Source organism: Botryllus schlosseri, chromosome 3 (genome assembly GCF_051294905.1).
Source record: "Botryllus schlosseri isolate E-star chromosome 3, Bs_hap1, whole genome shotgun sequence".
Taxonomy (NCBI): Eukaryota; Metazoa; Chordata; class Ascidiacea; order Stolidobranchia; family Styelidae; genus Botryllus; species Botryllus schlosseri.
This window is the reverse complement of record NC_137238.1, coordinates 20017345-20042620: the sequence shown is the minus strand read 5'-3', so window position 1 is coordinate 20042620 and position 25276 is coordinate 20017345. Positions and strand designations below refer to the sequence as shown.

The 25276-nt window shown below is 39.8% G+C and overlaps 2 protein-coding genes across 2 annotated transcripts; one reads left to right on the top strand and one right to left on the bottom strand.

Moving 5' to 3' along the window:
• Positions 1–265: 265 nt before the first annotated feature.
• LOC145436005 (transmembrane protein 245-like) lies at positions 266–2825 on the top strand. The gene has a single exon (XM_080313294.1). It carries the CDS (start codon positions 365–367, stop codon positions 2708–2710), a length of 2346 nt encoding a protein of 781 aa, XP_080169420.1. The 5' UTR covers positions 266–364; the 3' UTR covers positions 2711–2825.
• Positions 2826–10573: 7748 nt separating this feature from the next.
• On the bottom strand, positions 10574–11918 carry LOC145436520 (tumor necrosis factor receptor superfamily member 1B-like). Its single transcript, XM_080313884.1, has 4 exons — positions 11810–11918; positions 11096–11210; positions 10738–10817; positions 10574–10632 (listed from the first exon to the last, which is right to left on the bottom strand). The coding sequence occupies exons 1-4, from the start codon at positions 11916–11918 to the stop codon at positions 10574–10576; spliced, it is 363 nt and encodes a 120-aa protein (XP_080170010.1).
• Positions 11919–25276: the final 13358 nt, after the last annotated feature.

Genomic DNA, 25276 nt, shown 5'->3' with positions numbered 1-25276 from the left:
TAAATGCGAAAGTGTTCCATTATGAAAATAATTGACATGAATCATTTATTAGGCATGAATTGAGTGAGGTATTGGTGCTTATCGCAACTAGTATCAGCATTGAATTTATGATTCAGTTGTCTGTTGATAGGAATGGAATCAATTTAAGGTCAAAAATCCAATGCCAGTTCATTTCAATGCTTGGCCTTTATATTTAGATATACCGTGTAGTCCAACCAGTCGACCTGTGCAATATAAATATTTCATCGGAGCTTGAGAGCTTCACATTTTCCTAATGTCTATCTTGGGTATTATATAAATGCCAGACTACCACATATCTTTCTCTTTGTAGAGATATAGTGATAGAAAATAAAAAAGGTTCAAGATGTTGGAGAGTATCAGTCAGTTGATACCGCCAGGCCATGAAAAAGCCCTACGACAAGCCTTTTACACTGCTGCTGCAATACTTTTCGTACTTGCTGCATGTATAGCTGCTGTATACGTTTACTTTGTACTGGAAATCTTCATCAAACCGCTAATGTGGGCGTTGCTAATTGGATCGTTTCTCTTTCCGTTGAAGTATTCGTTGCATTCTGTAATCGAGTCATGGATGACCGAGCAAGAGAAAAACAACAGACCGTTAATGGTCGCATGTGTCATACTTCCATTTAGTATTTTCGACACAATCTCGGAAAGATTGGGCAACTTCGTTAAAGACAGATTGAAGACATTTCTTGTTGTTGTCCTTATATATATTGTTTTATGTATCCTCCAATTGATTACCACCCTGAATTCAGTCAAGCATATGTATGATTGGGCGTGCTATCTCGGATATTGTGCCTGGACAGTCGTGGTGACGCTCATAGAATTTTTTTCACGCTATCAAATCATACTAGTTACTATTTTTGTTGTGTACATTGTGTCGGTGATAGTGCTAGACCCGGACATTACTTCCCGGTATAGATTTGTGGCTACACCAGCGTGGATGTCAATTGCAATATTTGTGATTAGCATCGCAAGCAGCTGGCAACTCCCGTTGGGAATTGTGGTCACCCTCTTCATTGCCTTCAGTAGCGCATCCGTGATGAAAGAAAAGATGGTCCAAGCAATTAAGGACTGCGTGTCATTCGTCAGTCTTCGTATTTCGCGGAATAATGCGTCACCAGGAAAGGAAAAAGATGAAAGTATCACTTCTGAAACCAGTAAAGATGAGGACCTACCAGATGCGAATGATCTAGTCGATAGTCCCATGAAACAGAGTTCCATGTTTTTTAAATTGCTCTTTATCGCTTTTTGTTTCGTTACTGCGTGGATGCACATTAAAATTGTAATATTCTTGACTTTTCCATTGTTATACTGGTGGATAAAACAGTATCTGTCGCCAGAAATTGTAAAAAATTTCATTGGAAACATATCCCAAGCTTGTCTTGGATACACTTATGACGATCTGACAAAGTACTTGTCAGAAAATTATGAGAAAAAACGAAATCTCTTATGTCCCCCCACGGTACAAGCTGTGTTCCAAGTTGTGCACAATTTCGATAGAAAGTTAAGACTCGCAATGTTGGGACAACTGCCTATGTTAACCAGCGTCGTGATTATTTTATCTATCATTGTCGGTTCCGTCACCTTGTCGATATTTTTTGTTTTCCGAATTCAGCAAGAGACATTTGTGTTAGTGCAAATGTCTGCTGACGTGATAAACGAGACCGTGTCTAAACACCCGGAATACCAAACCTGGTTGCCGGATAACAAGCTAATGCTCGAGTCTGTGGACTCGGTGGTGGACAATGTTTATTTGCAAGGCAAGGACTTCATCAAACACAAACTTACTGATAATTTAGGTGGCGACATCAATGCGACGTTGATCGAAGGGCAAGTTTTGAAGTTATGGGACAATGCCTACAACTTATGGTTGAATAAGTCAACTGGGCCGAAACCAAAACTCGGGGTGGAAGAGGAATTTTTTTCACCTTTAACCGTCCTTGAAATGCCTGATATTACGAATATATTAAGAGGTCACGTTTCCTCTCTTACATCAGTTTTGGAATCCGTTTTTTCTCTGTTACAAACCAATCTAAAATTATTTTTAACGTTCCTCAACACGTTAGTCACTGCCTTTCTGTACAGCGGTAATGCCGTTCTGAATTTTTTTGTGTCAGTGATTGTATTCTTCACTGCTCTGTTCTATCTTCTCGCTGAGAGTCATGAGCAATATATGCCGATTCAAATACTAGGTTCCACGGGTAGTGCAAATTCTTGGGGGTCGACTATCGTTACTGCCATTCAAGAAGCTGTAAGTGGGGTGTTTGGGGCTTCCTTGAAAATGGCTTGCTTTTATGGGTTGTATACTTACCTAAATCACAGTGCGATGGGTGCGACTTTGATATATATTCCGTCGTTACTGGCAGCTGGCTTCAGCGTGGTACCTATTTTTGCTACTTACTGGTCCTGCTTTCCCGCTGCCCTTGAATTGTGGGTGTTGCAGGGCAGTTTGATACGCGGTTTGTGCCTGATTTTTCTACAATTTTTGCCGACTATGTTTGTGGATGTTGCAATCTATCGAGAAATGGCAGAGTCGGGTAGCGGTCACCCGTACATATCAGGCTTGTCGGTCGTCGGTGGACTTTATTATTTTGGGCTGGAAGGGGCGATAATAGGGCCTATTGTGTTGTGTGTTCTTGTGGTTGTGGTGAATGCCTATTTTCGAATGATGAGCCAAACATCGTGAACATTTATGCGTGTAATTGAGCATTGCTTTTCTATTCTCACCATAAAATCTCGGAGAATTTTTATTGCCTGGTGATATTTTGCATCATGATCCGTCCCTGCCATTATTTGCCATACACAAATGCTTTGAATACTAACAGAACAGTGGAACTATACATAAAAGTGTCAGTAGAATACTGCTTGCTACTCCATTTTATTACTTTGTTAGAGAACGAATAATGTTGTCTAAATGTAGTTCCATATAATTGGACATAAGAATCCAGTCTATAACCTTGTCATAAGTGTACGGAAAGTTTATTTGTTGTCGAAGTGTGATCCGGACTGTGATGTTGCTGCACTTTTCTTATTAATATTATCATAAATGCGGAGTAAATATACAGAGATTGAACTCCTCTCCCTGAGCTACTGCATTGGATAAAATATCGTATTCAGTTCTAGATATTCATCTTGTATGTTCCTAACCGATAGCCTTAAAACGTTGCATAAATATGTATTTTAGCTATAAAAATGAAATATGTTATAAGCAGAGCCTCTACCTGAACATCGATTTAAGTAATATTCAGTTTTCTAAAATGTTATCCATGTTCTTCACTGATTGCATTGTATGGTGTAGTGGGAACTACTGTGAATAAAATTTGATTTCTTTGCACTAATCGGACTGACTGTGCCTTTCCGCAGGATTTCAAGAGGTAGGGGCATTTTTGCTCCAGTAAAATATTATATAATGAGCAGAATTCTTTGTGATTTTTGGCACAATATGTTTAGTGGTAATTATACTCGAGATGAAGTAGTCATACATTTTGAGGGGCATTGAGAAAACCTTCAGCGTGAAATTGAAATTTTACAGGACATCAAGGGATTTATTGAGTGCAGTATGTGAAATAGATTTCATGATGGAGTTGAGAAAAATGAAATTCCTAGGTATTGATTATATAAATTTACAGAATTTGTGGACTATGTCCTTGGAGTAGATAAGAGCAGGGAAACAGAGAATTCCTTTGACTAGTTTAGTATTTGCACGATTGCACCGTCCTAATATGGCAACGAACACAGAATTACTGACGACAGCACAAATTGATTTAATCTTGAAAACAAAATTCTGTTACCACGATACTGCGGCTCCGTCTACTGGTTTCTACTAATGACTTCAACCACAAAAGCGATGCAAATCTATTTCACCACAACTTCTTATTTGACAAAATGTAATCAGAAAGTAGATAATTTACAAAAACAGAAAAAGCAGTCTAAAACGTAACCAATTAAGTGGATGCTCCCAACAGACCACTAAGTATTGAATTGCCTACAAAGCACTAGATAAGTAATGTGTATTATGTATCCGTTGTGCATCAATCTTCTGGCTCATAGGATTCATTTGAAAGCGTGCGATTCAATAGCTGGTGGGTTGAATCATCCTCGGATGTGATTACCTCAGCATTTTGAGAATCTATAAAAAATGTACATTTGGATTTCATATTAACAATACAAATTTGGTTTTGGCAACGAGTATATCCATCTTGACCAGTGGTTCTCAACCGGGGGTCCAAGTAGCATTTTCAGGCGGTACGTGAGACCCCTAAACTTGCAAAATGAATGATAGCTTAATCTGTATTTATACAATTAGGTAAATCACGAGACAGATTTGCTTCATACCTGGTAAAACTTCACGACTAAGATTACAAAAATGGCCGTCGGAAATGCAATATCCTGCTGTGCATGAACTCATTTCAATTACTAAATTGACAGAACCCTAGTGATATATAGTGTCGGGGTTTGTGAAAAAATAAAAAGTTCGAGTAAAAACGTCAACCAGGGTGACTTCGAAATGTTTAGAAGTTGTCAGTCTTAGCAAACTAATGAGCAGTCGCTAGAATCGACATTTTTGCTCCATTTTCTTCTCTAATAGACACAGTGTTGGGATGACTCGAGTCATGACTTGACTCGAGTCACCTTTTTCGTATGACTTGACTTGACTCGAGTCACTTTGCTAAAATGACTTGACTCGGCGTATCCGAAATGTGGATTGACTCATGACTTGGAGCAAAATTCAGGAGTCAATTTCAAGTCATCAGGTAATCGGTGTCGATAAAACTCACTGTATCTTGCATATGGTTGAATTGTTCACGAAGTGCTGGAGTAACCCGTGAGAGCGATTAATCATTCAATGATCGCGCCTTTCACTGAGCCTCCATTGTTCTGTCACAAATAAATTGACCGCAAACGAAGTGATCGAAGCTTATAGCTTATGATGTCATAAACTAGTATAGTAAAGTAATTTAATAGCGAAATGTCTATTTCTGTTCTTACCTTAACCAAACCTCTTGTTTTATTGAAATTGAGTTCGAATATGGTTTAAATAGTAATCAACCATTAGCGCAGCCTCGAATTGTATAATATCAAATTGCAAAGGTAATGTATTGCATCTTATCAATTCGTTTCTCTATTTTGGCTGGTATAACTATAAACTGAGGCTATGCAATTACTTACGCAGTTTAGCAGTTCTACGTATATGTGAGCGATACGGCGTCTTCTTTCAAGTATATTCAACTCTATATTCGTTTATTGGTTTAGAGTCAATGACCACTCAATCTGTATTTCAGACCGCTAGCAAAATGCAATGACGTAATCATGCCTCATACGTCGAAAAGTCAACTTGACTTGAATTGTGACTTGACTCGTGACTTGACTTAACTCGACTTGACGCGAGTCACCTCCAAAAATTGAGTGACTTGACTTGACTCGAGTCACCTTTGAATATCGATTGACTTGACTTGACTCGAGTCAAAATGTCCAATGACTCGTGACTCGAAGGTAGTGACTTGATCCCAACACTGAATAGACATAACCAATATTTAAGAATAACTTCAAGATGAGCTGCTAGATAGTGATGTCTAGGCTCAACGTTCATTCGAAATATGTTTCTCAATTTTGGTGCCTCATGATGTCAGCAAAAGCGTGTTAAAATTACATTAGACACCACCTATCTTTGTGGAAATGGATTTTCAGCACTTGTTCATATAAAATCGAAATCGCTGGTTTTCAAGACATGAACACTTATTTCGATAAATGCACCTGCCAAATCCGCATCGAAATAATATAAATCAATTCAATTTCTAGATAATGTATGATATTATTCATAAGAAAAGTCATTCTGTTGCTGTTTATCACTGTCCTACGGTTAAATTTTACATAAGACATGTCAAGTTTGAACAATAATTGAGCTAAATTTGAACGAATACTTAAGGGGTTCCGGACGGCAAAAAAAACGGGTCCGCGACTACAAAAAAGTTGAGAACGACTGATCTAGACGGTCCGAAATCAGAGTTGCCTTCATAACCATTCACCAAATACATTATAATAGGCCTTTATAACAGAAAATGTAAAACAACTTACACAAAGATGTGGTCAAAGTAGTAAGGAAAGCAACTCAAAAAGTAGAAGTAGTACTTTTCCAAGCAAACGAAAACTACTTTAATTAAAAGCAGCCTATGTCTCAGAAAACTACTGAAGTAAGTAAGTAGTTTTGAAAAGCAGCTAGAAATACGGTCTAACGGACTATTCAATCTGGAATAATAATATATTCGGAGTGTGCAGAGATCTTGGTTTGTGTTGCTACATCCCATGCGGGAGATATTTATCTTAAACAGGATAAGGGTTCGACCGTATCATGCGATACAAATGATAGCTTTGCTATTAAACAATGCCTAGTACCCCCTTTCAGAAAGGTGATGGTATGACGCCCACCCTCGTATCACAAGGCCAGTGCAAACTAAAACGTTGAGCAATAAGGATAAGTTGTTCTTCACTTGAAGGATTCAATTCAAGCAACAACTTCATTCGCGAACAATGGAATTGGCAAATTACGGGCAACTCAGAAACTAGTATTTCCCGTTCAACAGGTGTCTATTGCGGTGGACAAACATTTTCACCATGATCTGACCTCCCATGGTCCCCATCCATCAATCCGAGAGTGCTTAAAACCCTCTTTGACGGAACAACAGAACAAATGATGACCTCATTGGACAGGTCCTAATTATTGATCACAAATGGATGATACCCATATTTCTATGGAGAAAAATTCAGGCCAAACTCTAGTGATGACTAAGAAATAACACAATATAGCTATTACATACTCAGTTTTTTCTGATCATATAAGCGATTGACACAGTAGTACTAACTGCATTTTTGATTTACATGATTTCCTGTTTACCATACGGTGATGGCATTAACTTATCACTTACGTAAAGAGGTAATGATATGCCCTGTCAGATTGAAAATAGCCTAGTTTTATAACTTTCAGTATGGATTGGACATAGGTTAAAAGAAAATTAAATATTATCGTTATTCAAACTTGAGTTTGCTGAACTATCCATCCCTTGCTCAATTGGCAAATCAGTTCCGGAATGTGATGTATTCGATTCCTTGCTTTCGATACATCTTCGATTTTTTACTGGAAAAGAGACAGTGTGATGGTTTGCCATGCCATGCTGTTCTGTTGTAAATAATTATATGGGTAGGACATGGTTTCAAAAAAGTCACTTTTACATCACGAGACGGGAAGCAAAATTATTCACGAGTCGGTACATGTGTCCAGGAATCAGGTAAATTTTTGCGACCGAACTCAATTCAATTTCAAAATGCCACCGCATTCTAGTCTTTCTCACAAATCCTAATCATAGCCCGTCAATAATGCCGTACTTCTGCTTTTTGAAGTCATCAAAATTACACCCATGTGTAGCGTCATTGGTATTTTGAGTTTGTTGCGAGTATGCATCTTTCGAATGTTGCTAACTATAATCAACTGCTTCGAGTGAGAGGCCGCTTTTCTAAAGGTACTTTTTGTAACTGACAGCGATTACTTTTGCACATTTCCATGCATGATTACTCACTGCTTCCTATATTTCAGTATTACTTAGCTACAACCATTACTGGTTACTCTGATCACTCCTGACTAGAAGTTGGTGATATTTACTATCACTACTTAACTTACTCAAGGGGTGCTAGTGTCTGACTTAGTCAGTCGTTTCAGCTGTTGTTCTTGAAGCAATACTTTTCATGAACCAATCATCAAATTTAGCATACTTGCATACTTTTCAGAGTGGAAACAGCTTGGAAATTAGGCAATGCAACCCCTCTCCCTGTATCATGGTCATCGGTCACATAATATACTTTCAAAATAGCAGCTTTATTTTGGGACCATACCCCAGCTGGGAAAAATCAAGTACGATAGCTGTGTTATCACCTGGATCATCTGATTTTAGTATTACACTTCAAGCCGATTCAATTTTTGAAGTGTCCCACATTATCAGGCAAACTTGAAAAGCATAAAGAAGACACTAAGATATGTCGTATTTATGAATATGTGTGGATGTTTGCCAGGCGCATTGCCTAGACAGGGGTTGAAGACCCTATCCATTTCAAACTCCTATATTCTGTTGCAATTCATTAATTAGTATGGACAGTGATGTGCGCCGCCAATTAGTGTGAATGGGGAGAAGGCCAATGCGGTTGCTTTAATTGCTGGATTGATCTATCGAGTCTGCAGGAAGGCAGGTTCGCACGATATCATTGTTTGCCTGAAATATATCGTCTGCAACATGCCTCACATGCTCTATAGCAGAGGTGGCCAACCTTTTCAGGCAAAGGGCCACATTTGATTGACGAACTATTGGGCGGGCCACTAGCCGCGCCAATTTTTCGAAGTTCATAGGTCAATAATATTGTCACTTGACGATATTGCGGGCCTGCTGTATATTGCTGGGCTCAGTTTGCAAGGAATGGACTATCCGGCGCCTGGACATATCGATATCGAAAGCTTCGACCAACATGCTTCAATCATTTTGTGCCTAGGTTTTATAGTCAACGGTCTTTCTGCGAGCGCAAACGCAAGGTCGCATACTCGCATATGTTGAACGACACTTTGTCTCGTAATCGCGAATATAGTTAGACTCAATCTGATGCATTAGGCGTTCTTTCATTTTCACAAAGGGGTAACAATATTAAAAGCAAGAAATCGAGTGACAACATGTTGCGCGAAGCGTGTAGACTATTTTTACTTATGATAAATCTATCCCAAATAATTCGGCTTTATTGTAGTGTACGAAGATCTACCAAAATGTGACAGGCTCATGGATCTGCCAATGCGTCGGAACTGAGATTTTAGTCGTCACATCTCATGTGTTGTGGCCAGACTAATCAAATTTTTGGTTGGCCTTGCAAGTTCACAATCTGTGCAATCCATTTTTGATAATATTACTAATTTTGGAAATCACCTCGCGGGTCACTCAAAATCTTCTGGTTGGCCGGCGCTGCTCTATGGCTTAGTTCGAAACAATGTCGATCGGTGTATGCTTATTAGCCATTTTTATATCATATTCATACTGGTTCAAGACTAACCGCGTGAAACTGAATCATTTCGAAGGGCTTGCTTGATTCATTGGCGCAACGACCGAAACATATTGATCAGACGACGTGCATCAAAGCTCCGAATATCAAAAGATGAGAAAGTTCTGAAATCGCTGCAATTACAGAGCAGATTTGACAACATACTTTTGATGTGCAAAAATAGCTTGTCCCCAGAGTTGCGTACCGGTAATTAATCCTTCGCTTGCATATTGATCAGGGACTGACTAATTGACAGCACCAACGGATTCACTGGTGACCTTATCATAGCGTGTGAAAGTGGATCTTACTACATATATACCAAACATGAGTTTTTAAATAATAGGAAGCTTGCGTGTTTCATGTAGGCCTATTGCAGCATTTACGCATGTTATGAATCCTAATAGATTGATTCTATCTTGGTAAATTTGACAAAATCCATACCCCTTCGTTTATGTGAAACCCCTCCCTGTTTACGGCTGGCTACGCGCCCGCTCTTTTCCACAACTTTTGGATTATGTGTTGTGAAGGAATCATCGAGATGATATTTCTCCTTTAGATAATAATTCTTAGTCACAATCCTCGAATAAATTTAGTAGGCCTAATCGGAAAAATTGCCTCGAACGGCTCGACTAGGATCATAAATATCTGTACTCAACTTGGCATCAAGTACTAGAATCAATATGTGGAGCCCTAGTCAATGAAATCAGATGTACTTACAGTGCTTACGAAAGTAAACCAAAATAACTGCTATCAAGATAGGTACGAGTAGGAGCAAGAATAATGTCCACCAATATGTATGTGCACCTGAAAAAATATAAACCAATATCAGACAATGTGCAGCCAGACGAATAAGAATTACAGGCCAAGTGTCACGGAGATAGGGCTTTGATTTCAAGGGGACATTTCTTACCCAGTAACGAGTAACTTGAACTGTTTGTATACATTTAAGTGCAGTCTAACGTACTTCCATTATATCACTTCATGTTTTCATTTGCAAGTGAAACTTCTGATTTGATCGATTATATTTTTACTAAGAACTGGACACTTCTCCAGGCCCCCAGCAAATGGAGGCAATCTGGATGACACAGGTTTCGAGACCGATTGATTTTGCTGACATTTCTAATTTTCATTTCGTCAACACTGGAAATGCGACATCAAATCTCTTTGGTCAAACTGAGTTGGTCAGGGACGAAGCACTCCTACTTCCATTGGAGCACTTCCATACCATTATATGTGCCTACTTAATCAAGAGCCATTATTTTAGACACCCTACACTTCTACTACAACAGAAAGTTTTTCCTACGTACTTTTCACACTTCAGATATAAAGAAATAGAAAGTAGTTCTTGGTTGGTACAATGACTTTTAGAGTGAAATTGTCAGAAGAACTGTGTGAAATAGCCCGTGCATCACGGTACCAGAATTTATGGTGTCATTTTCACTTTACTTCTAAATCTTGAAAATACTTACATATTTCTCAGGCATTAATTTTTCACTTCTAGTTGCAGTAGTTTTAAAATGTCCTCGAAATCATTACCAATTCCTGAACAAGATTTTGATTTGAATAGCCTAAAATCATTCATCTCTTGACATCCTATTATGGGGACCAACATCTGGGAGTAACATAACAGAATAGCACATGAATCACCTTCCTCACCACATATGACAACTTCAACGCACTGTACATCTGATGTTGCATTGCCTGGGAATGCCTCTCCATGCTTGCATCTGGAAATTTACAATTATTAGTATTAGTTGTGAAGTGAAGTTATTACTCACATAGATGGCGTATCCTAAGTAAACGGAATATTTTGGTCCTTGAAATGATTTATGAGCAGGAATGAGTACTCTAAAAATATTTTATACACCATGGCTAGATCATATTACTTCCATTTAGACTTCAATAAGTCAGGCCTGTTCAAGACACGAATACCTGGCTTTCATACTTGTATCTTCTACACAAAAGATTTGACAATGAAATATCTATTATAGGTTATCAGACTCACGTTGAAAATGATTGACACAAATCTGTGGGCGAAGAGGTGTTCGAAAATGTTCCACTTGGACACTTGCGGCATCTTGTGTTCTCAGTTTGATTTCCAATAATGTATGGTTGATAACCTAAATGTGAAATTCCATTTAAAATTTCATTGAAGCAGGTCTACCATACTCAAGGTGAGAATGCTACTAGTGCCATTATCATGAGGAAAAATTCCAACTGTGTTAACCTTAATTATTACCGGCATCTGAGTGGCAGTCTAAATTGTGGTTTAGCCTGTATTTCATGTGTCATATCACTGTATCTGAGGCAGCAATCAATCGATTAGCTTGGTTACATTTGTTTGAGATCAGATTTTGATTGTAATTTTGAGAGCGATTTAGAGAATGGTATATTGAATGTGGGGCAGGCATTATCTCAAGCACCGCCACAGTAGTCTAACCTATAGATAAGAAGCTATCATCTTCGGTAATCAGAATGTATCAGATGTTAAAAAGTTCAGTAAATTATAATTCAACGAACACAAACATATGGTAAATGATTTGTCATCACTCATTCACATATTCACACTACAAATTATAATCCACCATAGCAGATCATTATTCATACCTTACAAATCTTGAAATTTTATACTTCACTTGGAATATCTAATATTCTGTTGGAGTGTGGTTGTGACTGATTCACTTGACTCTACAAACACCGACTGTATTGTTGCACATACCTTCTTCGCAAGGGCTCAACAGATTGCATCCATCTATCATAAGCAGGTGTGGTTGAGAAAAGTACCCTTCGTTACATTGGCAAGAACTTGGTAAAGTCGTGGAGCCCATTACCCAATGAGCGTTTCTCACATTGGCACACATCGACGCATTGAACGAGCGTGCACAGTTTTTTCTTCTGTTTCGTCTCATAGTGTAGGTTTGATTGTCTGGATTTGTACGGTCGAAAGGACATTTTGAACACTTTGTGCTTTTTGGATCACCAAATCTGAAGGAAATAGTGCGATTACCCTCAGTATATGATCATTAGAAATTGTTAGTCAACTGATTTGATCTGGAAGCAAGTACAGTTGTCGATTTCTACTTGGCTTGAATCCAGTACCTCAGTCTTGCGAATTAGAGAGAATCAACAGTGGACAGCACTAGCATGGGGCACTATGATGAGATATTCCTCTGAAGGCGCTCAATCAGTCGTAATAAAACCAGACGCGTTGCAGTGGATTTATCTCACTTGCGACACGTATCAGTGTTGATACTTAGCAAGTACCAACAGTGCACAATGGTAATTGTGATCTACAGCTGAGGTGTATGGTCATTTGTACACGAAATGGAGCGATTGACATCTCCTGCTGTGTTGCAATGTGATGCGTGCGAGTGACATCTCACTATACTCTCTGGTGTTTTATGTGCAAACAAAATTTCATCTTCGTTTTTCTTTGAGTTCTTATCCTAGCCTGCGAGATTGTAGTTATCACCGTTTTATACATATCACCCTCATAATTTCATTAACACGAGGAAGTTAATCTAATCTTTTTTTATTGGCATTCACACATGTATTTAACCTCAACAATTTCATGGTATCTTGGGAAATTCGGAAAAACTCTACCCCCTCCACCATTTATTCGGCTGGGTGTGTGCCTTTACACATCACTTAACTTGCATTCGTGTTGAAGAAGTTTTTGTAAAATTGTAATTCACGAACAGTGAAAGCGCTAATACGATTTGCGAAGGTATGAAACAATATATGGTAATAATGCATTAGTTCACTTACGAACAATTTTGAGATAGGAATTCCCCAGGGGCACAATTACAGCACCACCACTGACTGCGGCGATTGGCATTATAAATACCCCTTTCTTTGCATATCTTCCTACTTTCCCGCATCACAAGCGTGTGCCTTCGTCCATTGGCAAAGGAAGATAAGCCCACCTGTAATATTAGTGAGAGATACTTGATACTAGTACCTGTGATTCTAAAGTTCATGATTTGAATTTGTTGAGCCGGAATTAATCGCATGCCAGATGCTGAAATGAAGCCCAGCCTGTTCATATGTGTAAAATTACAAACCATTTCTTAGTGATGACACTCACTTAGGATATCTCTTTACTCATACAACAAACCTTTGTTGAAAATTACCTCTCACCACTGCCAAATCAATTTCTACTGACATTGATCTGATATAACACATCACATGCATGATTCATTTTCATCACTATTCATTTTATGTTATCCCTTATTTCATTCCATCCAGTGTGCATGTGACTTCTCCACATCGCCTAGGCCAAGGTGGGTGTCTAATTTAAAGACTATTCCAATTCATTTCGATGCCTTCTTAACTTTTCATTGTATCACAGTCTTGTGGCGTTTTGAAATGATTAAAATGTTATTAGACTGATACAGATCAATGATAACATAGCCTACTTTAAAAGCATTTATCTTTCACACATAGTATGCCGGATATGCCTTGGAATAGAACAGCATACACTAGCTCTCAAGCAAAATTTTATCAACCTTCCACGACTACTTTGGCCGGCTCTGAATGTACTGTAGCCAAGAGGTTCAAAAACTGAATGATGATACTTACAAATAAAAATATGGCAATAAATATCGTCTTCATAACAAAGCTAATAACTTGATCAGTCGACATATTGCATCTACAATAAGTTTCAAGATACTACAATTCAACAATACTGACACACAACGGTATTAATACAAATGAAGCTGATCTGTCAAATTTTTAACGTTAAAGAGAGTTCGTACTCCTATTTCATATAATGGCGCAATACACAAATGTTTGCTTAGTAAACCGAAGCACAAGTTGATCGCTATTTCATAATATTTTATTGACAAGAGTAGGTAATGTAAATAGTAACTGAGATTGTTACATTACAACGGTGTTTTTTTTCTTATTGTGAGGCTAGATAACTCCAGTAATGTTTGGCTAGAAATGAAGTGAATTTCAGTTTATACACCATCTATCAGGTAGAGCACCTTATCTATATGAATGTAAAATTGTCTATAGCAGTGCTTTTCAACCTGTTTGAAGGTTCGCATTTGTGCGAATGAAAAAAACTGCAGTGCGAATGACGAAGGTGGTGCGAACAGTGCGAATGAAAATCGTGAATGATAATTAATCTTTCGGACGCGGAATAATTCAAATAAAGCTAATGGGAAATTTAAGGTCAGCGTAACTTTTGCAGTGGCGACGCAATCATAAAAAAATTGTTCAACTTACGACGAACTACTAATCGTAGCTCTCACAGGCCGTATTGAATTTATATATTCGCACTATTATTACCATGTAACCGTGTTATTACGTATATCAGCCCCTCTGAGCCTGCGACACGCTGCAAAAATGACGTCAAATTTTCATTCGCTAGACAATCATCATATTTTCGTAATAACTGTTCAATTAGCGTGAGGGACGAGGATTGTAGTAAATAACATCATTACAGACTCACATTTGCAAGTTACCATAACACAAATTTTTACCCCTCCAAGGCTATTAAAGTAGAAACCGCAAAGGGTGTAATTTTGGGTCGACACGGTGTCAGAGCTATATCTGTTAATATGTGTGTAATATTTGTAGAACTTATTGCAAAAAATCCTGCGACAGTTTTTACATATTCAAGTCACTGTGTTTGGTACTGTAGCCAATAAGCAAGACACGCAGAAACAAGGCTTTAATCATGAGAATTCACGATAAGATTCGTCTGACTGGTTTTTCCGGAAAACGTGGTCGAATACCGTTGGGATGAACTAGTGTAGGAGTAAGCAACGAGCGAGTTCATGCCTATGAGACTCATTCATTTCGAGGCGAACCCCTACTGCGTCGGGGCACATGAAGACGTAAAGTTTTTGCCAACAAACCACTGTTAAAATGCGGTGCGATGCCAAAAACATAAGCGGCGACAAAACCTTGGTCTACAGCAGTGGTTCCCAACCTTTTTAGACTCATCGCCCGCTTCTAAAACTGCACACCGATCATCGCCCCCAAATATTGGGAACACAAAAACGGGCATACAGACTGAAATCACCGGTGAGTTGACTAAGAAAAAAGGTCAGGTTTTCGGCTCGACCTCGAAATTACACTTTTCCAGCTAAATTTTGGTGAGTTGACTAAAAAAAGGTGATTCATCCGACTCGATTCCGAAAGGACCGTAATAGCACTTCGTCAGCCCCTCCCCCCCAATACGTTGGTCTTGACCCCTCCATAGGGGCGATAAAGCAAACTTCTGCAGCCCTCAGACCCAACTCCCCTGATACCTCTTTACTGCTGGACTCTTTAGTTGGTGGGTTGAATTCGCGGAAAGCGCGAAAAATTTCTACTATCCATGATTAAGAATTGTTCAAATATAGCTGTCAATTTTTTATTCACTCTCTGCTCATGTTATCAGATTTACCGGTAAAGCTGAGTGAGGTGTCTTGGGAAATGGGGCCCGTAAATAATAATTGAACATATTCGGGTGCACCCGTGGGTATAATGACTTCGTTACATAATGACATTTCATGGCCTGTCTGCTATGTAAAAGGATATTCAAATCGCCCTACGCACCAAACTAAAATACGCACGCTATTTCAAATTGGTATTTCTGCGCTGGCAATTAATTTTTCGCTGCGAGATGGCATTTTTTGTGGGGTTCTGATTGGACAGGACTGGAACATTTGGCGCCAGCCATTTAACTTCCTCTGGTCAATTAAATATATATGTATATCGTATATATATCGAAGTGAGTCAGCATAAAGGCAGTCCTTTTCCGCCAAGATTTTCACGTTCTGGCACACTTCTCGGAGTCGCATGTTACATGGCCGGAAACTTCATATGTTTTGGTGCATCATGGAGTGATAATGGCTGACGCCGAGATGCCCATTTCTATGCCTCAAGCGTATTATTTCTTGAAGGAAGGGTATCCAATAAGAAAGAAATATGTGATCATGAAATGGCCTGCAGCGCGACGCCAATATAGCCATTTAAACGTGCCATCGCTCCCTCGGTTATTTTGGCCCCCCTGGACCGACAAATCGCCCCCTTGGAGGGCGATATCGCCCACGTTGGGAATCACTAGTCTACACATAACCGATGCTGGATGGCCAAATCTTTCGATATGGATATGCTCCGTTGTTGGCACGGAATAATTCCTTTCTTGCAATCTGAATTCTGAAGAGACAGTAGTACAACTGCGACACGCAGAGGAATTTAATTTGCCCTAATTTGAAATTGCGTGCGTCAGACACGTTTTGTAGAGCTGTGTTGGGTAGAGTGGTGGTGAGCGCCTTTTATATGTCATACATATCCGTGAAATCGTAGCATACAACTGTAATATTAAAAATGAACTACTTTTCGTGTTTGAAGCTCGGGTCGTGAGATGCCACAAAAATTCAGATTTTGGTGGTACTCACGAGACAGAAGTTGTAGCAACGTACCATAAGGTAGCGAGATCTAATGAGAACTAGGACATAACATTGTTGGGTTATTATTTTTATCTAAACAAGTCACACACAATGTACAATGCGATAAGACACAATGCGGTGTCATGAGCAGATAGGAGGATGTCGAACGACACGCATCAGTAGCGATCCTATACTCTAACATCCACCTCGGCCTAGAGTGCCCGATGTCACAGTTCTTTTAGATGGTGATATTCTTTGAAGCCGGGACCTATTCACTAGTTCTTTCCATTCCTTGTGAGTGCTTTTCTTTCGTCGGGTTTTTTGACTGTTTATTTTTGTCGCCGTAAGAACGGCAACAGCGGGGGAAGAGGAGCCCAGATAAACCTCCGACGGGAATCGAACCCGGTTCGTCTGCTTGGTGGGCGCTTATCGTAACCACTACACTATCTCCCCCGCCTAAACATGACATAGCCTATGACAAAAGCCTCAACACAAACGTGGGTTTTTCACCCTTTTGACAAACTGGAGCCTACGGAACCTCCGCTCTCAAAAACGATTTCTGCCAGCATTTTCACTCGCTAAAAATACGCTGTATTTTGGATAGGAGTGCAGAACAGATTTCAAGACTTGGCCATCCAAGCACTAGTAGAGGTTCTTGTACAACAACTTGTTTGGCCGAGAATGGTTTTAGTGAAATAGTTGAAATCAAAACAAGCAAAAAGCTGCCTTTCTAAACACTTGATAGCTTAAGCTGCATAGTAGCCAATTTGTTGCACATCCGAACAAAACGTTGTGAAGTATCTTCATCTTCTTTTTGTATCACAATTTCTGATTAGTTTGTGCGAATGGCATTTATTCTACAAAAAATAGTGCGAATGGGGCTCAAAAAGGTTGAAAAGCACTGGTCTATAGCATCAATAAAGTAGACACCTGCATTTCGTATTGCAATGTACTTTTAGCCTTTAAACTAATGATACTATACTATTCATTATTCCATATTTACCGTTTACGTTTTACAATGTTATATTCTCTCAGGTATTGGCGTACAGCAGGGTTCACCAACCTTTCGAAAGCAAGAGCTACTTCTTGGGTACCGATTATTGCGACGGGCCACCATGCAGTTACTTCCAGTGTTTATCCGTGCTCAGTTGGATTTCTTCACTTAGACATTCAGAGCACTGGGCAGGGTTTCATCCCTTTACCAAGAACAGAAAACTCTCACTCTCCGGGACTCACACCAGCTCCGGGCTCAATTGCGTTGCCGCACTGCGCGTCAATCTCTGTGCCAAGACTCGGGAATAATAATTAGATTACCGTTGAGCCTCCGCGTGGGCGAAGTCGAGCAACCCTCGATCGAAAACTGCGTTCCTATGTTCCTTACAGTCGACTGACCTATATTCAACTGCTGTTTATATGAAAGCCCTCTCCGTTTTGACTTTAAAATCTCTCATTTGAATATTTACTACTGCGACCGCGGGCGAATCATTTGGTTCTTGTGGGCGTTGGTGACCCGACTGACCCCTGACGTATAGTGTAGTGTAGATATAACTGTCTTTGAATAGAGCTCACAGGGGTCACCAAGACATATTGTTTATAGCGACATTCACTGTGAATTTGATCACAGATCATACTTGAGTACGGTACTTCACATTCATTTTAACGGCTCTATAGGTCCACACGTCATTAAATGATAGTTACCATAGCCCAGTAGTTACACCTCTGCATCCAAAGAATCCAGTTGCTTGTGATCAAATCCATTGCTGGTCCCAAGCCCAAGTAGAAGAGTAGGCATGTGTCAGGAAGGGAGTCCAGTATGAACCTTCATTCTTGAAACAGCCGAGCAGTGTTCCGGTGACCACCCCCAGGCCCCAGTCGGAAGGCCCTATAAGACTTTCTTTCTATTAGGAGTAAATTAGCAGATTCTTAAGTACAAATAACACCTTATTTGGTTTTGACTTGAAGTAGAACTGTAGAAGTGGAAGTATGCAAAATATGAACATTGAAGTAGGTCAGGGGCGGGCAACATAAAAGTGATTTTGTCCGGCCCGCGGACAGTTTTCCGTATTATATGATAATGTGGCCCGCGGCTCAGTCTGCCGAGATTCCCCGCTACTTGATTACTACGTCAAATTTTAGTGACTGTATGTTATTATATACATGCATGCGTACTGCCCAGCGTGCGAGAGTGGAGCTTACGCGTAAGTTCGTTGAAGCGGGAAGACATGCATTACCGGCATTTACGATGTACTCAACCCAAATATCGTTTGTGGTAATCATGGCGTTTGTCGACTACAACGGTCATTTACACCAGGCCGATATTTCTTACTTTTGATTCCGTAGCCGCCGACTTGTAGCACGGCACACTTCTAGGCTTTCTTACGGCACCGCTTATGCCAGGGGTCGCCAACTCAAAACGGGTCGCGGTCCACATTTCAAATGTTGTAGAAGCCGCGGTACGCATGGATTGAATATCGAGATAAAATAGGCCACACAGTTGAACGGCGCTATCTCGTCATCTACTCAGCCCTAATGAATTGATATCTTGGTACATTTGGGGTACCGGGCTATGGTACAGTGTGTTGATTGATCAGAGAGAAGCAGACATCGCGACGCCTTTATGACAATGATGTTCTCGAATCCACATTGTCTTCGTCATTATGGGCGAGAAATGGCTTTGACGTGACATTGCTATCGTTAACATACATTCATTAAACACAATTTACACCATGCATATGTGGATAAATCAACGAATAATGTGTCGATTCAACAATCCGGCCCGCAAAGTGCTTAATTCTCATATATCCGGCCCGCCGACTGGAGAAGTTGCCCGCCCCTGAAGTAGGTGGTTAAGTAAGCAAAACATAGCCTACTTGAGTACTTGAAAAAATGAGAAGTCCTTTATGACTAACCCCCTCTGTGAAACAGTCATGAGATTGAGTAACAATGCGTGTCAGAATGACATCAATCCAGACTTTATCAGCATAATAGTTATGAAGTAAGGCAGTACAGCATATGTGGAGGTATATTACAGATGTTGGATTTCATTATACGCAATTTCCCACGAGCCCTAATAAAAGCCATCGCCAATCACTCGTAAAGAAATTCTGAACAATACTGAATCCATGAGCAGTAGCAGCAGGCCACGATATTGCCAAATACCCAGTCCAGGGGTGGGCAAACTATGGCGATCAACACCATATCGAGCGGCCCGCGAAAGCCTCAAGAAACGAAAAATCATTTATAAAATACCTACTAAATATCAAATTACTTCCGATACTTGCTCAAATTTTTTCTTAATATATTTCATCACGGTAATGATAATTTATATTCTTACCATAGTATTTAGATGGTCCCTAAGGAACCGTATCGCTGCAACATGTATTTTGTTTTTGAATGTAATTTTTTGCTCAATAAAACTGTCTCTCTCACTTCCACTTCTATACTTCTGAAACATTTTTTTTGGCAAAACTACTATTACCTTTACTATTGACAGCTTGGATCGATGATAATCCTTGGATTATCCTTGATCAGTGGATAATCCTAGAATTATCAACGAAAAACTTACATAACTCCGCTTACTGGTCGGAATTGTGCCAAATTTGTTTTACATCGTCTAAGAAGACAGCTCGACAATTTTATGGGGTTGGCAGAAAAATTTGAAAATATTTTTATTTTCCATAATTGAAAAATTTTAATTGGAACTGCGGAGGCTTATATATACTTGTTAGAATTGAATCAAATTTGGTGTGAAGCGTTTTTTATGGTAACTTGACAATTTAATAAGTGAATGGCTGGAATCCGGATAAAAAAGTTATTTTTGAACAGCCCTACTCTACTACCCAATTTGTGCCAGTCAAGGAGACAATGGATTTTGCGATTTCGAATGCACTACAAGTCACATTATCACAACATAGGGTAAGGGTTATGGGGCTGGGCAAACCAGAGATACCAATATACTGGTATACACTGCATAACCCTAACTAGAGTGCCCACTGTGCATCAGTTGAGGGTCAATTTCAATGGTACCGTAAGTCCGTAAGCAGTGTTAATCGGTGGTGATGGGGGAATATGACTATGACTATATGGTCCGTGTCCGTGCATTGAATATTGGCCAAACTGTGACATTAATTGCAGAAACATTACTTTGATGGGTCCCATTCTTGGTTTCTGGTAACATTAAAATTGTAATCAGGCTATGCTATATCATGTTGAATTCTATCTCTTCCCTTACCGACCAATGTATACTCAATTACTCATACCCACACATTGAAGCTCTCACTATAGATAACTAACCTACTCTCACTATGCACGAATCGATACCGACAATATCCCCGGGGAAACTCCCTTTCAGAATTCAAAATGCAGGGAATGGGCAGTGGGCGTGACTCGTTCCAGCAGGTTATGGCGGTCAGTCGCAGATAGGTTCCAAGCGAACGATGGGTGCCAGTGGACCGAAAGTAGGCAGTAAATACATTCAGCATTTCTCTTTTAAGCACAGCGCAGCGCAATCAACATCTACCCGCGTCTGACGCCGACTGCGAATTCCGTAATTAACTGCAGTCCCACCCGGGACCCCCTCTCTAGGGGAATCTGGTAGAATCTTATGTAGTTGTTCTATTAGTTAAATAATATCATTGATACAGATATAATGTATTCTAGACGACCGTCTTTTTATCTTTTCCATCTGAATTTATGTTTGAATCGTATCAAACGACATTTTTCACAGCCAGACTGTTTAGAGTCAAGTGTACCTGTTTGATGCTGGTGTGATCAGACTAGATGACCCTCACGGTCTTATCGATCATTCCTATCTAATACCGAATACTGTGCATGCATATTTTCTGTACCACCACCACTGCCGTGTGTTATGTATTTTGGTTTGATGAAAATAAAGACTCTCTCTCTCTCTCTCTCTCTCAAGGCGTTTCCGATTTTTGATAGCAGTTGAAGTGTGAAGGTGTAGTTCTAGAATTATATATCCTGTGTAGACATTTTATCACAACAGCAATACAAGTATTTTACATGCCATTGTGTGTGTTTTTTGTCAGAAGAAAATATAATCTCAAGATTATGTAATATTGATTATTGTCAGAAAATGGTCACGCTTTGGTTACCGCCATAACATCATCGGGTTTGTAAATGGATCATATTTCATCAATCATCAGGACGTCAGCTCGCAGCATGACGCGCTCGACGTAGCTGTGGGATTATAGAGGATGTAGGATGTACCAAAGAATGTAGAAGGACAAGAAGTGCGAGGTCATTGTGTCGTCATTTCATTGTTACGTACGGCGTTCGCCATTTTGGTCTCAAAAGCTGCAGCGATCTGCCTTAGGTTTGCCTACAGACGCATCATCATCATCATCATTGGTTTATTAGCAATTTTATCAGTTCAATACACCACAAAAATGCGATACAATGAAAAGACAGGAAGATGTCGAAGCGACAAGGAGTAGTCTATGGAATCTGACACCCACCTTGGCCTAGGCGATCTAAAGAGGAGGCATGCACACTGAATGAAAGTAAAGAAGATAGTATAGAAAAAAAAAGAGACAATAAAGAGGGCGGCATGTCATGGGAAGCGACGCGCTCGCCGGTTCTATTAAAATATAATTTTTGGATAATTTCACCCGTTATTTATAAAGTTCGACTATGAGTGATTAATTTATACTCCAATTGATCATTACTAAGAAACTGGAACGAGCCTTTAACCCGAGAACATATTAATTAATTCATAAAAATGTTCGTGGTATCAGAGGATTTACTCAGATATCTACTCTATCGAATGTTTACATTCGATATAGAAACACCTTCAGAGCTCAAAAACTTCCCATGCTTTCCAGATGAAAACCTGATTTTCAGTGCTGACATAATTGTATCACCGGCACATCTGCATCCAGAGGCCTGCCCTTCTCTCTTCAAAGGCTGAATCTGATCCAAGTTAAGAAACCTTCCTATCCTCCTCCATCTGTTCCGTGTTATCCGAGCTTACATGCAACTACCAAAACGATCATAGATTGTGCAATTCCGCTATTAATCACATTTGGGTATCTCGTATGGTTCTCATTGTGTATTTGTATCGACAAAATGCTACAATTAATCTCAGGATTTCGCATTACCAGCGATTTCAACGGCGCAATTTCTTCATCTTTCTCCCTGAATTTGTTTGCACTGTATTCTGTGGCACACAAGACCTGAACAGGTGATAGGGGTAACTTTTGATAATAATAATAATAACGCGCAATTTCTTCATCTTTCTCCCGACACCGGCCTTGTATAGCTGCAAATTGTAAGATGGGTGACTTTATATCGTAGTGGGTGGTCTATGTTGTTACAGTATCTATACGGAAAGTTCCTATCGGCAATATTGAATTGAATCTTACTAGCTCTATCTCCTGCTTCAACAGGATACAATTCTCACAAGAAGCCTTTTGGTTGAGATTCTAAGTAAAAGGATTAATTCGCCAAATCATGAAGAAGCAATGTAGGGTTGTGCGCCTACCAGGATTTGCCGTTGATTTGTGTTTCACCAAGCATATACACTATACAGTTATACATGCCATCATTGTAATCCATTTCTGTAGAAATGTGATTTTTATAGGACTGGAGAATTTTCGTCTACTTATGCAACGTCATTTGGTACCTTCAGTTGACATTGATCTTTTGAGATACCGCCAAGTACGTATCTCTGACGGGGATGCGGTACATCGAATAATGTCGGGATTTCGATCGACTTGAATTTTGCGCAACCGTCAATACGCTTTCTTTCAAATTGATTGGCTTCAAGGTGTTTCTTGAGTTAACTTGCGTTGGCCAAAAGCTATTGAATTAAAATTTCAATTGCAACAAACTTCGCAAAGTCGTCCATTGATCTCGCCTGTAGTTCATTTTGCATCCCCGCATCCTCTCTTCATCCAATGGAAAACGTTATGCAGCATCGCCATTGTAGGCCTACAATTAGGTGCAGCCCAGAAAGGCATTTTGCTGAGGTAGTCCGGGGTGATCTGAAACAAAAACGACCAGCAGACAACGAAAACACATAAATTCACCTTGGTTTCTATGTCCAATATCCCAGTCGCGAGCGTAATCCCATAAATATCACTGCCAATATGACTGAAAACTACAGCCGCACGCATATAGGTTCAGGCTGTTTTTGTGGTCTTTTGAGACCAAAATGGATGCCGCTGCGTAACAGTGGCGTGACGCGACAATGACCTCACACTTCTTGTCCTTCTACATTCTTTGGGATGTACATCCTCTATAGTGGGATATGAGAGCGGCACTCATATATTAGGATTAAAATTTTAGAGCCGTGGATTCGCCGGCAGTTGGCATTGGAATAAAGCAGTTTTAAAAATTCTGTTTTCATCGTAATTTCAGAAGACGTTCCAAGTTTGGTATGTAATGAAATAACTGAACGATGGAAGTGCAAATGCAAAGTGTGTTAACATCGTCACAGATTCGGTTGCCAGTAAATTCGGCCCTCGGTAAATTCGGCCAGTGAATTCGGCCCATGACCTCGGTAAATTCGGCCCTCCGAGAATATTGTATTAAAATGTATTTCCAACCGTTAACATAAATTAATTACATAATTATACTATTATTATGTGATATGGATGTCAGGGTATGCGTAGATCGCATAATCGTGGGAGGTAGCGCTGATATTTACGGGGCTGAATTCACGGATGGCCGAATTTACTCGGTAAATTCGTCCTCCGGAGAATTTTATATAAAAATGTATTACCAACTATTAATGGGCCCTCTGGATATAAAGCTGTATCAGCTGTATCAGCAGTATCAGCTGTATCACCCTGTGGATATAAAGCTGTATCAGCTGTATCACCCTGTGGATATAAAGCTGTATCAGCTGTACCACCAACGCTGTATCAGCTGCATCCGCTGTATCACACACAGCTCTATCAGCTGTATCACTCTTCTGTATGGAATCGGTGTCTTGTGTTCAAAAAATTCCGATTTTTTTATTATTATTTTTTAATTACTTCGACTTTGAGAATCATCGCTGATCCCATGTTATATAAGACAAACCGTACCGACATTCACCCAGGTATCACTCTGCAATAAGTATCACGTCTATACTATGTCTGAGATGCGCGAAATGGTCTAGTAGGCTATCACTCAGGTATCAACCATGTCACTCAGGTATGAGCTGTATCACTTAATTATCAGCTTCATCATCCAGGTTTCTCTCTGCATAAAAAGTATCTCACCAAGACTACGTCTTTGATGCGATATAGTCAGGTATTGGAACACAATGGTATCGTCCCCTACAGTGATTATACAAACACGCAATGTCAGACGTAAACAAGATCATCATCATTGGTTTATTAGCAATATCAGGACGCGTTATAGCCAGGGCCGTAACGGCACTTCGTCAGCCCCCCCCAAAACAACGTTGGTCTTGGGCCCCCTATAGGGCGATAAACCGACCCCCCTCATGCTATACGCTGTTTAGCGCGAAAATTTTCGGTAATTCATGCTACAGCTGATATATGAGTGATACAGCTGCGATACAGCTGTGATACACCTGATACAGCTTTATATCCACAGAGTGATACAGCTTTATATCCACAGGGTGATACAGCTGATACAGCTTTATATCCACAGGGCGATACAGCTGATACTGCTGATACATCTGATACAGCTTCATATCCACAGGGCCCTATTAATGTGAATGAATTACATAATTATTTTATTATCGAGTGATTTGAAGGTCAGGGTATGCGTATATCGTACAGTCACGGGAGATAACGCGGATATTTACGGGGCCGAATTTACTG

Coding starts and splice junctions, on each gene's coding strand:
- LOC145436005 (XM_080313294.1), top strand. CDS start 365: ATGTTGGAGAGTATCAGTCAGTTGATACCGCCAGGCCATGAAAAAGCC.
- LOC145436520 (XM_080313884.1), bottom strand. CDS start 11,918: ATGGGCTCCACGACTTTACCAAGTTCTTGCCAATGTAACGAAGGGTAC. Junction 11,211..11,809: donor GTTGAGCCCTTGCGAAGAAG/GTATGTGCAACA, acceptor TTTCACATTTAG/GTTATCAACCATACATTATT. Junction 10,633..10,737: donor TGTCATATGTGGTGAGGAAG/GTGATTCATGTG, acceptor AATCTTGTTCAG/GAATTGGTAATGATTTCGAG.